Here is a 14,464-nt window from a genome sequence, read left to right on the forward strand (position 1 = left end):
CAAGGCTAGAACACTGGGCATTGAGAAAGAGCCACTGTCTCGAATTTGGGAGGGCTGGACTGGAGTGCTATCTGTTTATCGTTGCCATTGAGGCAACCCCCAGCCTCGTATTGAGATCGCGGCGCGCGGTTTCAAAATAAGAGCGGGCAGCGAGATTGAACATTTTTTGTTTTTTGTTTTTTTTTAAAATAATTAAAGAAAAACTTTTCAAAACAGCTCGAGGGCCATTAATAGATACCCCAAGGGCCACAAAAGGCCCGCGGGCCGCTATTTGAGTATGGGGGCTATAGCCCAATGAGATCGGGCCATCCTTGATTCTGTCCAATCACAACCCACACGCTCCGCCCCCAGACGTGCTGTCTGTCAGCGCGGTCACATGACACGCAAGCCCAAGGGCAAGCGCTGTGGACATGTTGCCGGAGCCCATCCCTGATAATATTTACTCATCCGGCACACACACAGACATCGCTCAAGCTGTCGGCGGGGCGTGCTGGAGAGGCAGCCTTGCATGAGGCAGCGGGCCTGCCCAGCAGAAGCACGTCCCACCGGGAGAGCCCGCCTGGGCGTGCTGGGGGGCAAAGCCAGCCGTTGTTACAAGGGTAAACATTTCACAAGCCCACAAGTTCAATCCCACACACGTCAGCCGCAGGTCAGTCTGCTCAACGCATTAAGCAGATTTGCCAGTCATCCCAAAAGCCTCAACAGGTTGATGACTGTGTGGGGGTGTATTTAACATTCCAGCAGTGTCACACCCAACTTCCTGGTGTTCCTAATATCCCCACAGTTACATAACCCTGTAAACATCATGGTCGTCTCCATCAGTCTTCAACCTCCCCCCCCACCCTTCGAGAAATGGGAGTGAATAAAACAAGGTGATAACGATGACCCCACGCTGGGGCTTGATGCCCACTAGCAAGTCTGCTTTCTCCCCCCTCGCTACTGTTTAAGTGAATTGATGTTCTGTTTGTGTTTGGGAACTACTCTGAAGGCACCAAGCCCAGCACTTAATGACCACACTGAGCTGTCCAAGTGCTCCAAGATGAAGCAGAGCCACGCAAGGGGAGTTTAACAAATGCTGCAAATGAGCCTGCGTGGCCGCAAAAAACATCCTCCATTTACATCCTCCAGCACATTCCCCCCCTGGGCCGAGAGCGGAATGCACAATGAAATAAATGTCTCGGCGCAGACTTAATGCCTTGCTTTTATTCCTTTCATTTTTGAGCACGATCTCGGTGGATTTGTCCTGGGAATGAGGGAAGTGGCCAAGTTTGCCAATTTGATTAAATGCATGCTGTCAGTGCACTTTGAATCAGGTATCAGAGTGGAATGCATTATGTTTCCTATAATCATCCGCTAATCTCAATGCATTTAAATTAAGCTCTGTCCTCGTAGTGACCTATTGGCTACTTCCCATGCTGTCCAAGCCGGCCTTTCGGTTGTCAGCTCTAAAAATATTGCGGAGCTCCAGGAACGAGCCGCGTTCCGAGAGCGTCGGAGCGCAAGCTGGCAGTGACAGCGTGTCGCATTGGCGTTGCATCATCTCGCATCTTGGACTCCCTGGCCAGTCACGTGACCACACGCCGTCCCCATTTTTTTGTCTCCTCTCCTGGTCCCCAGGAGCGGCTGAGCCGGAGGAGCGCGAGGGTTTGAAAGCGTCTGCGCTCGCAGCGATAAGCAGTTCAAAGACAGGCGCGTGCTAATGTAATTGGCTTCCAGCGGCCCCAGCACCCGAGAGCCGCGCAGCCCAGTTCAAGCCGCACACTCTCTCTCTCTCTCTCTCTCTCTTGGAGGAGAGATTATTAGGGCTTGCTTTGTGAGGAGGGGGGTTGGGAAGGGGGTTTTTGCATTGTTCCACCATTAAGTCTGCGCTGGCAACGGGATGCGGGTGGCATCTAAGCGTAAAATGCCAGGTCTGCAGGGTCCGCAAGGGGTGACCTCTACCGCCCTCACGCGGTGCCCCCGAGGAGAAAGAAGAATCTTCATAAGCTCAAAGTCTCAACTACCCCAGCTTTGTCCTCACTTCACCTCTCCTCCACTCCTTCCCCCTCTCTCTCTGTCTTTCTCTCACTCTCTCTGTCCTCCCTTGCTCTCTCATCCCCTCTTCCTCTCATCTTCTCCACCCCTTCATCTCTCCCTCGCTCCATGATCAGCCAATTAGGAGCAAAAGCTTCCATCCAAGAGCCAGCTTCAAAAAATGTGCAAGCTCACAGCCAGATAGATGACTTCAGTTTTACCCTTGGCCTTCTTTAAAATTCACAAATACAGTAGCGGCTGCGTTGCGGGTCTCGTTACATGAAAACAGGCCACTCTGAGTGGCAGCGACCAATCCGACATGAATAATTCTCAGTGCTCTCAGTGATTCCAGTCTGTTGGCAGACAGGATTATAGCTTTGGGTGACTCAAATGCTAAGTGCTCTCATTTCCAAAAGTTTCCGAGCAACTTATGGATGTTGGTTCAATTTAACAAACCCCCCACCCCCCTCTTCTTCCTCCAATCTCCTATCCACAGGCCAGCCTTTCAAGCTGGACCCCAAAACGGCCCACAAAAAGCTGCGTCTGTCCAACGACTGCCTGACCATGGAGAAGGACGAGAGCTCTCTGAAGAAGAGCCACACACCGGAGCGCTTCAGCAGCACGGGCTCGTACGGCTCCGCCGGCAACGTCTTCATCGACAGCGGCTGCCACTACTGGGAGGTGCTGCTGGGAGCCTCCACATGGTGAGTGAGGCGGCCCGTCACGGCAGCGGTCATTCATATCCGACCGACTTTTTGCAGATGAATTGCTTGTTTGGTGTGAAGTGGGGTACAAATGTGAGTTTGAAATACACCTAACCATGTGCACCTCCCCCCCCACTCTCAAACTCATCTCACCCACCCACTCTCGTCCACGCACCCCCCGCCCCCCCCCTCCCGTTCTTCAGGTACGCGGTGGGCGTCGCCTACAAGTCCGCGCCCAAGAACGAGTGGAGCGGCAAGAACTCGTCCTCGTGGGTCTTCTCGCGCTGCAACAACAACTTCCTGGTGCGGCACAACGGCAAGGAGCAGCTGGTGGAGGCGTCGCTGCAGCTGCGGCGTCTGGGCGTGCTGCTGGACTACGACAGCAACGCGCTGTCCTTCTGGGACGCCATGAACGCGCAGCACCTGCACACCTTCCACGTCTCCTTCCTGCTGCCCGTGGCGCCCACCTTCATGATCTGGAACAAGTCGCTCATGCTGCTGTCCGGCCTGCCCGTGCCCGACTTCGTGGACTGCCCCGAGCAGCAGGAGGGCCTGTGCCGCCAGCAGGATTCTCCCTACGTCTCGTCCACCATGAAGGGCTGCCACTGAGAGAGGGGTCTGGGGGGGTTAGCGGGATCGGGTAGATCGAGGCAGTTTGTTGGATGGATGGATGGACTGAGCCGTGTCGTTGACGCTAACGCACTGGACTGGAGCTACTGCTGAGAGTGCCAGGCGGCAGCCGTCGCAGGGTCTCCCCCCCCTTTTCCTGGATCTTCCTCCTACTCCTCTTCTTCTCATGGTTTTCAGTTTCGCTCCTCATGGTTTTAGCGCTCCTTCTCTCTCATTGGTGGGTTAGCATCGCCTGTGCTTCTCAGTTTCAAAGGATGCGTTTAGTTTTTGCAACAGTTATAGTTTAATGGTTTTCCAAAACAACAAAGTTGACACATTTTGACTACTACTTGTATATGATGTGACCTCTGATGAAGATGATGATGAGTATGGTGAGGAGGAAGAAAAGCAATTGTAAATTATTTGTCACTAACAAGTTTATTTGCTTTTTATCAGTTTTGATGTAAACCTGATGCACTTTTTGGATTGGTTTTAATGCCCCTGTGTGTAAAAAAAACTAAAAAAATCAGAAATGGATTTGGACAGGGTTGCTCTTACTTTAGATAGAATAGAAGAGGTTTATCTTATTAATAAAAAAGGGATACAAATTTGATGTTTCTACCGAAGTAATGAATTTATTATCTGATGGAATTATAACTCACAGTTTTATTATATTCAGGGAAGACAAAGAAATCCTTTTATTTGCAATTTGTGTAGACGTTACGGCATGATATGTATTTCCTCTGTGATTTGTTCACTCTCCTTCTGTTAGTACTTTTCTTTTCTTGTGAAAAGCATGATACAGTATGTATGATTCCCACAGGCCCCACGTAGTGGACAGACATCTAACCCTCTCAGTATATTTATTGCACCGTGAACAAGTGACCCTTTTCTACACCCTCACTGCCCATCGCTTAGTCTCCCACTGAGACTCAGTCAAAGTGAAAAGCAGAGTGACATGGAGCCATGGTGGCACCCAAAGCATTCATCCATCTACATTCAACAGAAAAGGCCATAGTGGGGGTTCTTTTTATGCATCCAGACATATTTCAAGTCTAGTGTTTGAACATACCAGCCATGGCAGCTGTCTGAACTGTCCATAATCGTGGAGGAAAACTAACATTATCGACACTCAGTCATTGAAGTTGCACCAAACTCATCAAATCATGTCTTGATTCTCCTGAGTATTTAGTATTTATTTCCCCATACTTCTCCTGGTCTGGTCTTGGTGTTTTACGATCTTCCTCTGTGTCATATTCAGGGTTGAGCTAAGAGGATCCTTGAAGACAATCACTAGTAAAGCAGGCAAAGACAAGTGTAGCAAGACAAACGCATGGAATACTTGAGACGTGAGAGGCAGGTGCTTCTCCACTTTGTTTATTTGGGATGCTTTGCCATTGTACCTACACAGGGCTTGGGAACGGAAAGATACTGTACTACTGATGCCACTGGCTTGCGTTGCTATTCTCGACATATCAATGGCTCTGCTCTTTTTTCTGGATGTTGGCCTTTCTCTTCTGGTTTGTCATTCCTCTTTATGAGCCATGTTTAAGACGAGCAGGTATCCACTCTGACTGGATAATATGTTCCTCAGGATCTGGTTCTAGATCTTTCTGTTGGACCTTCAGTGGTAGCGCCTCTCTTGTAGTTAAGCTCAGCGGAGACGTTTTGAGCGAGTGAATTATTAAACACCACCTATCCCCCCCCCCCCGACCTTGAAATTTTACATTCCAAAGAACAGAACAGAGCAGAATATAAGTATATAAGTGGGTGGTCTAAATGATCACTGGCGTGCAGTTCACTTTGAGTTTTTGATATTTACAAGGTCACAGCAGGTGAAGACTAGACGAGGCTGTGGTGTTGTGCGAGAACTGTTGATCTCTAAACTGGACTGATGTGTTCAGTCCATTTGTATCCATGTGCATCAGTGCTCAGTGCTCTTCCATCTACTCTTTGCCATTCAATCGAGGCATGTTCATTACAAAAAATGAAAGCACTCCCAGCAAAGATATCACCCGCTGATCCGCTGCTGTCGCAACATATCAGGTTCTGATAAAACCATGCCTCTCTGTGTGCTTCATATGGTGAAATCTGCAGAAATACATTTTGTAAATTACCTTCTTGTGTTTTTTTCTCTCCATTGGGTTCTTGTTTCACATTTTGTTTCTTAAAAGATTCTTTTTGAAAAGGTTCTACATCTGGTTAACAAAAGGTTGAATAAATCCATTTCTTTTGATGTTTCAGAGCTTTAAGAAGTGATCAAATCAGCCATGCTCATCTGCTTCATGCTTCTGTTTCAATAAATATGACTTTTAGAGGAAAAGAATGTAAATCATAGGGGGAAATATATATTATATAAGAATTGTATAATATACAAGAAATATATATATGAACTATTGTTATTTATGTGAGCTGAAGTCCAATTAAAAGTCTGATCCCAAAAAAAGGCCTGTGGTGTGTTGTGTCCTTTGGCTCGGCTGTCTCTGCTCCAGCGTGGTGCACCTTGAGACAGATTGCAGTGCATGTGGAGGAGAGTTGGGGAGCGTGTGCATTGTGCCCTGCACTGTGCACCACCGAGCAGCCCTGGTGGACTGGCAGGCCATCCACTGCCTGCAGTCACACGAAAGGGGCAATGCCCGCACCCATCAGCTGTCATTGTTGGCCTGGTATGATGCCGGGGCAGGCTGACGTGCCAGAGCATGAGGTCTGGGGCAAAATGCTTCAGCAGATGGGTGTGTGAAAGCTGAGGGGAGGAATCAGTATTTCACCCGAAGCTAGAACCATGCCGTGAAAGAAGCAGATCTAACATTCCGGTTACGCTGAAGGTTAAAAGGAAAATGTATTAAAAAATGCTTTTGCGAACATGCTTTCCTGTATTCAGGCTGTGTTTTAATGTATTTCTCTTCTTTTTTAATCAGTGCAGAGAAATGAAATGTCAGGGTAGCGGTTGACTAACGTCTGACTGAGCATCTCACCAGGCTTCATTCTGAGCTTCCTTCCTCCCACCTCTTTTCTATCTTTCTCTCTCTCTGTCTTCCCATCTCTCTCCCTCCCTCTTGCCAGCCATTCGGGGTTGTGTGGTGTACTGTAATTACGCCCTTCTGCTGTAATGGTTCTTATCTCTGTCACCACACCAAGGCACGGAAATCACCGCAAACTCCCCGCATTCACATCTTCTCTTCAGAAAAGAGACAGTCTCTTTAATTGCTTCACCGACTCCACCAGGCACAGTAAAGTCAGAAAATTGAAATATCGACATGTGCTGGAACCAAAAGAAAAACAAACAAAAAATGCTGATGGAGAAGGAAGCCAAGAAATTGCATTTCCATCTCATTCGTGTGCAGAGCCCACAATTCCTGTGAGAGATGCTTAGTTAACGCCGAACTGTAAATGCTGTCGTCAGAAGACTTAATTATTGGCTTAATGAAACACAGCCTACATGCACTAATGTAATCCCCCACACGCTGCTAGCACCGGCGATGGCTTACTCTGAAAATAAACGTGAGATATAATGTGTAGTGGCCTTGGATTTTCTGTGCACAGCATATAAAGCACAGTGAACTGTGTGTCTGTGTCTATCAGCTCTTTGAGTCACAATGTTTGCGGCAGCGTTAGAGCCTAAAATGACACAATTCCAAATCACGCTAATTACCCAAAAGGATCCTCTCGAAATTGTCCCATCTCAGTACATCAACTTGCTTCTGTGCTATTTTTGTTGTTTTCGTTGTTATTGTTGTTTTGCTGTTTTCATGCAGTGGGGTGGCGGGGGATACATAAATGAAAATAGCATAAAGAATGTGTGCACTCATCAGAGTTCACTGGGCAAATTAATGTTTACATACACTAAACAGTTGGCAGCCTAGTTTTTGTTGTTCTGTGAAAATGTGTGCATATACTGTATATAAGCACAAACAACTACTCCTTTCGGACACAGAATGCACCCCAGCTGCTTTATAAGACATGATTTACGTGAGAGCCTTACAGTTGGGTTCAGGGATGACTAGCTTAAAGGCTGCAGCAGAGTTGCATTCGTGACAGATTTCCCTGCAGCCAAGCACGGCACTCGATCTGTCGCCTGTTCTGTCACCCAGCAAGAAGGAAGAGCTCCCCCTCTCCTCGTCAGTACATCTCTAATTGCAGTTGTAATTAAAGGCTCCCGAGCAGCTTGTTAAATCATTTGTCACCCCGTCCCCTAATGCGGTGTAAAACAACAAATTAATTAAATGTGCTCAAAAGTACATCGAGCCCCAACACACTGGAGCTAAACCTGTTGCCTCGAGGATCTCTGCTAATGTGTCAATGATTTGAACAAACACACTCTTCTCCTTAATGATGACCACTGCTTCTCAGTATTATGTCTTGAGTGCATCACAGCGTTTGGAATTCCTCCAAGATGACAAGCACCTTGCCATGTGCACAGTAAGTGAGGAACACTAGGAGTCATGTTTTTTTTTAAGTATATTTTTTGGGCTTTTTATGCCTTTTAATGAGATAGGACAGTGGAGAATGACAGGAAGCAAATGGGAGAGAGAGTCGGGGTGGGATCTGGAAAGGACCACAGGACGGGAATCCGGGTTGCCGGTATACGGTCGAGGTGCCCCAACCAGTCATGCCACGGCTGGGGCATAGGAGTCATGTTTTAAGTGCCCTATTTTGACCTGTAGGATTCAGAGTCTGCTCAGGTTTCGGTTTAGGATGAGGCTTTTTCTTTTCTTTTGTCTTTTTTTTGCTTTCAAAGCCACCTGATCCGCTTGCCTAAGTCCTCTCCCATGCCACTGACTTGTTGTTGATGTTGTGTGTTGGTGGATGGCACTCTGCCGGAAGCTAACAAGCCAACGAAAACTCCAATCAAGTCACAGCTGACTGACTCTTTCACCGGCACCTGCTGCAGCTGCGTCCACCTGACGACACTCGCACGCTCTCCCCCACACACACGTCCCAGAAGCTCCATCTGTTTCCGAGTCAACTCGACCCCGACCCTCACTGGAGCGCCAACTCCCAAGCGATCCTCCTCCCTCTCGGTCTCTCTCCGTGCTCCACAGTCATTACTCCCATACAGGTGAGGTGCCACTTACAAAAAAGTAAGCGGTGCAGGCGGAATTGGAGGTTGTTAAGACTCCAGCTTGGGAACTTCAGAAACATGGCCACTGTCATTTTTCCCTCTTTTTTTTCCCCCCGGCGGTGCGGCTCGAGCGGCTCAAAGTAATGGCGTGTCAGGCTGAAGGCTGGGCGCCGTGCCCACTGCCCGTCTGACGGACAGGGACTGAGAGAGCCGGGAAATGAGGATCTAAGGAGGCAGTAGATCATTACCGGCTCTGGACTCCATCCTGATTCATCTCGGAGAGGGGCATCAATCAAATGGGCCACCCCGCCATTCTCCAAGCCTCCGGGCTTTTATGGCATCCGCTGACAAAGAGCGATGGCCCTGCATCTGAAACTGACTGCAGCAGACTCCTATGGATAGAAAAAAGGCCTCTTGCGCCTGGGCACATAGATAGACCGGTGTGTTTATTTCGTGTCTTATATATTGGTTGATATCAGCTAAGGCAGAGTGACTGCCTCGCCTCTCCGAGCTGTAGATACCGCGCTGCCCTGCCATAACATAAATTAGCCGCCATTCTCCGGGTGGGTGGTGGGAGGCTTATCTAATATCTATTTGTAGCCCTGAGGCCTACCCCACAGAGGTGCCATAGGTCTCCATTCTCTGGTGTCTGGATTGCAGGCTTATGCACCTGTGTATTCAGTGCATCTCAGCTGGCGGAATAAAATAAGAAACGCCACACACGGCCTTTATTTAGTCGCTCCTTCAGAGGGCCTCTGACGGGAGTGAACAAAACCACTCGCCCTCAACAACCTCTCCACCTTCCCACGCGGCACTGGAGACACACGGCCCTCCCGGGGGGGCTGACTGCCCCCCCCCCCTCCTCCCCCTCCCTCCCCCTCCCCCTCCCTTTCAGCACATGGGTGAGTCAGCCCGAGGGTCAGCTCTTCCACGCAGCATGGGGCTGAGCAGGGAGAGAGAAACGTCTGTGAGGGGGAGGACGGGATGAGGAATAGGGAGCGGCTTTGTCTTTTTCTCCCCAGTGCTGCTGAGCAGATGTTTACTGTCTTTGTGCTTAAGAGAAGGAGAAGGTCTTTTTTGTTGTTGTTTTTCCCTGAAGTTCCTGAGGAACGTTCCCACGCTGTCTACCTTGAAGGCCACTTTCGTGGGCTGGTCCAAACCCAGCTCCACCCTACACGTCCCCCCCAGGAAAGATGCGTGAGGGTGTCAAACAATGAACACAAGCTCTCACTCAGCATGTCCTTGGCTGTTCTGTGACAAAAAAAATATAATGGCAAAAAATGTAATATACTGCTTTGAGAGGGAAAAAACTATCAGCCAGACAAAATCTAATTTAACGTGGCTCTGGAGGGAAATGTATTGAATACTTTGTGGAAGCATTTTTGTGCCGTCTGTATCTCATATCAGCGAAACTGCTTTGGTCAAGATTGTATTTTTCCTTAATGTGAAGTCCAATAAAAATCATTCCGAGGGGAGATTTCTGTATCGCTTAATGCATGCCAAACAGTTCTCTTAGCAGTGGGGAGAGACAGGGTTTGATGTTAGGCTTTTCATCTGAATATAATTCTTGAGTGGGAGAACAAGGGAATATGCATTCTTAAAGGACTCAAACGATGTCAGAAGTCTAAGACTTTGGGAAAAGGGGATCATTCTAGGGCTGTCGTAAACACCATACTTTCATTGCATTTAAAGATCAATTTATTTTATTTGAATTATTCATCATTTACACTGTACAGTGTAATCAGGAAGACGTCTTCCTGCTGACTTCTGTGTTTAGCATGGCAGTTCTTCCTTCTTCCTCCACCCTGCAGCTCATGCCTGCTGCTCCTGATGGTTCCTGAAGTGTCTCGCGAAGCCTACTCCAGTTTCGGCACAGTGTGACGGAAAGCCTTTGGAGTCACTGCTGTGTAACAAACGGCTTGCCTGGTGACAAAAGAGGGAGCTTCTGGGGAGATTCTGTGCATCTGGTATCCCACCGGGGTGTGGTTGTGCCTGACACACATTTCGTCTGTGATGAAGTGCTCATCGCTCTAGGAGACACCGTGTGACACGCACATGTCAAATCCACGCGAGTGAGTAGTCACTACAGCACACCTGGATTTTGGTTGGTTTTCACTGACGGATGTACAGAGGTACATATTCCTCACTCAAGTGGAGCTGAAGGAGCCATTTGCCTTTGTGTTTGTCATACAGTATACATCGGTAGTAAACAACAGATGAGCAGCAATGGAGATCCCACTGCCAAGAGATGAGAGCATCCTTGCACGCTGACCGAATTGTTGTCTGGTGATGATGGATAAGTAATGGGCCAGATGAGCATCCATATGACACATCCATTTATAGGCCTACACACCACTACCAAACAACCAGATGGCCTATTATAAAACAATCTACACAGTTTATATGATATTACAAAACAGACACAGGTTCATATTACAACTTGGTTACTGAAAAATATCATATTACTGTTGGGTGGAGTACTTGGGATATGAATAACATATCAAGTTGTAATGAAATTTGCTTGTGAATGAAATGCTGTCTCACAGTAACATAAATGTGGTGATTAAGCACTGCCTGTTCACCCTGCTATGACAACAAACATCTATTTGGGCTGAGTGGGAGTGATGTTTGTATACCATCTGTGGGAATATGCACCTGAGTCCTTTGATCTCTGCGTCTTTACGTCGTGGGAAAACAACAGTCTAAATATAAACACCCGTCCAGAAGCTGACTGAATGCGGCCTTACAGGCACTAGCTCCAACTGAGGCTTTGATATGTAATCAGATGAGCCTTTTCATGTGGATAAAGCGAGATTATTCGTGACCAAGGAGCTTTCTTAATTAGTTCCAGGGCACTCTGTTGAGGAGCTGAGGCAACCTTGATCCTCTTTGTTTGTGTAAATTGCTTCCCATAAAACTGTCCACGGACTTTTTAATTTCATAGGAAGCGGTTCGGGCACCTGGGCATTTGTGGACACTCTGCCAGCCCAGCAATTATTCTGAGAGAGCCTGACTGTAATGAGAATCCAGAGTTGAAGGCAGTTTACGTTAATCGGTAATTGGATTTCACACGCAGATAAATCAACACCAACCACACCACTACAGTGTCTTTGTCCCCCTCGTTAGCACGGCAGTGCTAGCTAACTCCATTAACGCGTTGCAAGTTCTCTCTGCAGCCGTGACTCGCTGATCAACGCTTGGTTTCTGCGGGAGGACGGGTGGAGCGTTAATACCAGTGTGCAGCAGGAGGTGTGCTGCTGTCCTTGCTGTGAGAGGCAAATCCATGGGAGGTTCTCCCGTGAGGCAGCAGCTGAAGCAGTAGGGGGGCCCTTTAAAATAGGAGCTGCTATTCTCCCTGGGCCTCCACACAACTCTGCCTAATCATGTTACTACCTGTGCCTGCTCACAAACAGACAGTATCAACACCGAACAGAGAACGAGTTGGCACCCAGCGCCATGCTCTTTTGTGCGTATGTTCAGGGTGTATTCATGTTTGCAAGCGGGGATGATGTTTGTCATCAGCTACATTCAAAAGGATAGCACTGGTTGCGGGACTCGTTGTTGTGGAGAGGTTAGTGGTATTTGAGTGTCCTTGTTTTGAACTTGGCTTTCCTCCAACAAGCCCTCTGTGCAAATGCCATAACTCGATGGGGGTCTTGTTTTTTTTTCTATGTTCATCTACCCTCCCTGCACACACACCACACACACACACACACATACCGGTACACACAAACAACAAACCCTCTCAAAAGCAATTCTACCAATCAAATAGGCCTACATAACATGCACCACTTCTCTCCCGAGTGACACGCAAGCACACAAGGCATTTATTTACTTTCATCAAAGCCTCCTCGAATTTGCTTTTACATTAAGTGACTGTGGCATTGTTGTTTATCCCGAAGTACCCTATCACTTCTCCCCCCATCAGAGTCCATCATCCTCACCCTCACCTGGCCTCCTCGGCTCTGGACGCTGTGGGCCATCCAAGTGGGCAGAGGGAGCGGGGGTCACTGAGCCACGTCTCTTCTCATTATGGGTGATGACATTTCACTGAGGCTAACAGGGAAGGTCCTCGCTGTCCGCCACGTGACTCCATTTGTGGGGGTGGGGGAGGGTAGTTCGCTCTCCATGAGATCACTGGGTGTGATTTCACAGATGCTAATGGAAGACGATGACAAATAAGATCTATGTCACGAGCATTCACGCTAACTCATTTCTGAGTCCCCTTTCCAGTTGATGGATATGGAAGAGTTGGAGAAAATTGTGTTTTTTTGTTTCTGTTTTAAAATGAAATGGCCTCCGTCCAAGATCCTTGAGCCAATGATGGAAAGTCCTTGTTTTCTTAACATCTCTGTCATGATGACTGAATTTATTGTGACGTTTAAATGGCATTGACTTGTAACAAGAAAGGACGTGGTGCTGGGAATTTTTCATGCGGTTATGATGATTTTTTTTTACTGTTTGCCTTGAATGAAGACATACTTTTTGTAAAATAAGAAAGGCAAAGCAAGTACCTCATTGAATGGCATGTGACAAAAATCTGCCAAAAATATTAAAAGATAAAAGAAGGGGAGTGGTGGCACTTTAATGCTGCAGTGATGTCTATAGACCTGAGAAAATGGCCATTGTCCTTACAGACTGACACCTCATGAATCATGCTCATAATTGATTCATTTTCAGCGGCGGCTGTCATACATCTCTATAAGCCTATTTGGCCTCAGCAGTGCATGGCAGGCAGTGTGGCTGAGTTCGATAAGGCGCACAGCAAAGCAATTATTAAAAAAAAAACCCTGCAGTTGCAAAGAGTATAGTGCAGCATACCGCATGATGTAAATATTACAGCTAACCGGAGGTTAACTGTTAACGCACCCCAGGGTTGGTTTTCACATCCACACAGCTTGGGGTTTCCATTCCGGTTGGGAAGAGGCTATTTTCAGGTGACTAGAGATTGAGGGAGATGTATAGAGGACCATGTAAGAAAACCAGTCACGCATGAAATTCAGAGTGTGAAGTCATAACTGTTGTGTAGGCAAGGCAGAGTAAAAAAAAAACCCACAGTGTGTCTTTGAAATGGTCTCCTAAATTATAATTTAAATTGTTTTAGAGGAGTACTGCTACAAAGGGGGCCATAAAAATGGTCAGGTTTACGATGCCATTAAACGTCACTACTGGATATATCAGCTCTGCTCGTCTCCTTTATAAGGCTGGCAACACACCGCTAGCTTTATTTATTTATGATTTGTTACACTCTGCAGTGTTTGCTTCTAGGGTAGGAGGAGATAGTAGGTGTTCTGGTTGTAGCATCCATTCATTCTATAGAACCCCTTCTGCCATCTGAATTTACTGTATTTTCTTGATTAAAATCACAAACCTGTATTGTAGAAGGGAGATGACTGGTGTCCTCTGAAGAGGCAGATTCATGTGTGGTCATAACTGTAGACTCATCTGGGAGGGTGCACTAAGATGCTTCACATGTTTATTACTAGCTCACTGACCTGGGCATAATGTACATACTAAGACTCACCAGCTGCAGAATGCATATGAGGCACTTGAGAGTATCTCCAGCACATTCCTCAGAAACCATACCTTACATAACATGTGCCTTGTTAATACATTCCAACTAAGTAGGCATCTCCAAAAGTCATCAACATGTCCAGTTTAACATCAATAAAACTATGTATGATGTCTTTTCTTGCTCTATTAACAATTATCATCAATGATTATCCATTTCAGTAACCACACGATGAATCACATTTTCTCCTTAAAAAGTTGGATCTTAGGAACTGAGGACGGGTCAAGGTGCTACTGCTCACACCACTGGCGACAGGAGAGAGAGAGACAAATGATTGCAAGGAAGTGGAGCACCACAGTAAATTACACTGGACCAGTGTTATTAATTTCCCTTCAGAGCCTGCAGGAAATAGGATTGGGTTTCTGTCTCTCTTTCTCTCTCGGTCTCTCTCTCTCTCTCTCTCTCTCTCTCTCTCTCTCTCCTTCTGTTTGGTTTATTCTGTGGCACTCTCTTCATTATCTGTGTAAGGGTTGCGTGTTGTCCCTCTCCACTTCAAGATTATGA

General features: G+C 47.2%; 2 protein-coding genes across 2 annotated transcripts in view; one reads left to right on the forward strand and one right to left on the reverse strand.

Moving 5' to 3' along the window:
* The window catches only part of mid2 (midline 2), a 97,265-nt gene extending 92,996 nt beyond the window's left edge, over nucleotides 1-4,269 (forward strand). Inside the window, 2 exon segments of the mRNA XM_042074451.1 lie at nucleotides 2,510-2,717; nucleotides 2,921-4,269. Coding sequence (XP_041930385.1) covers nucleotides 2,510-2,717; nucleotides 2,921-3,326 — 614 coding nt within the window. The 3' untranslated portion in view covers nucleotides 3,327-4,269.
* A 2,089-nt stretch (nucleotides 4,270-6,358) lies between these two features.
* Nucleotides 6,359-14,464, reverse strand: part of nek12 (NIMA-related kinase 12) — a 17,507-nt gene continuing 9,401 nt past the window's right edge. Inside the window, exon 4 of the transcript XR_006025979.1 lies at nucleotides 6,359-6,369. The gene's annotated coding sequence lies outside the window, so the exon portion shown is untranslated. The remainder of the gene's footprint in view (nucleotides 6,370-14,464) is intronic.

The sequence above is a fragment of the Alosa sapidissima genome, chromosome 20 (genome assembly GCF_018492685.1).
Source record: "Alosa sapidissima isolate fAloSap1 chromosome 20, fAloSap1.pri, whole genome shotgun sequence".
Taxonomy (NCBI): Eukaryota; Metazoa; Chordata; class Actinopteri; order Clupeiformes; family Clupeidae; genus Alosa; species Alosa sapidissima.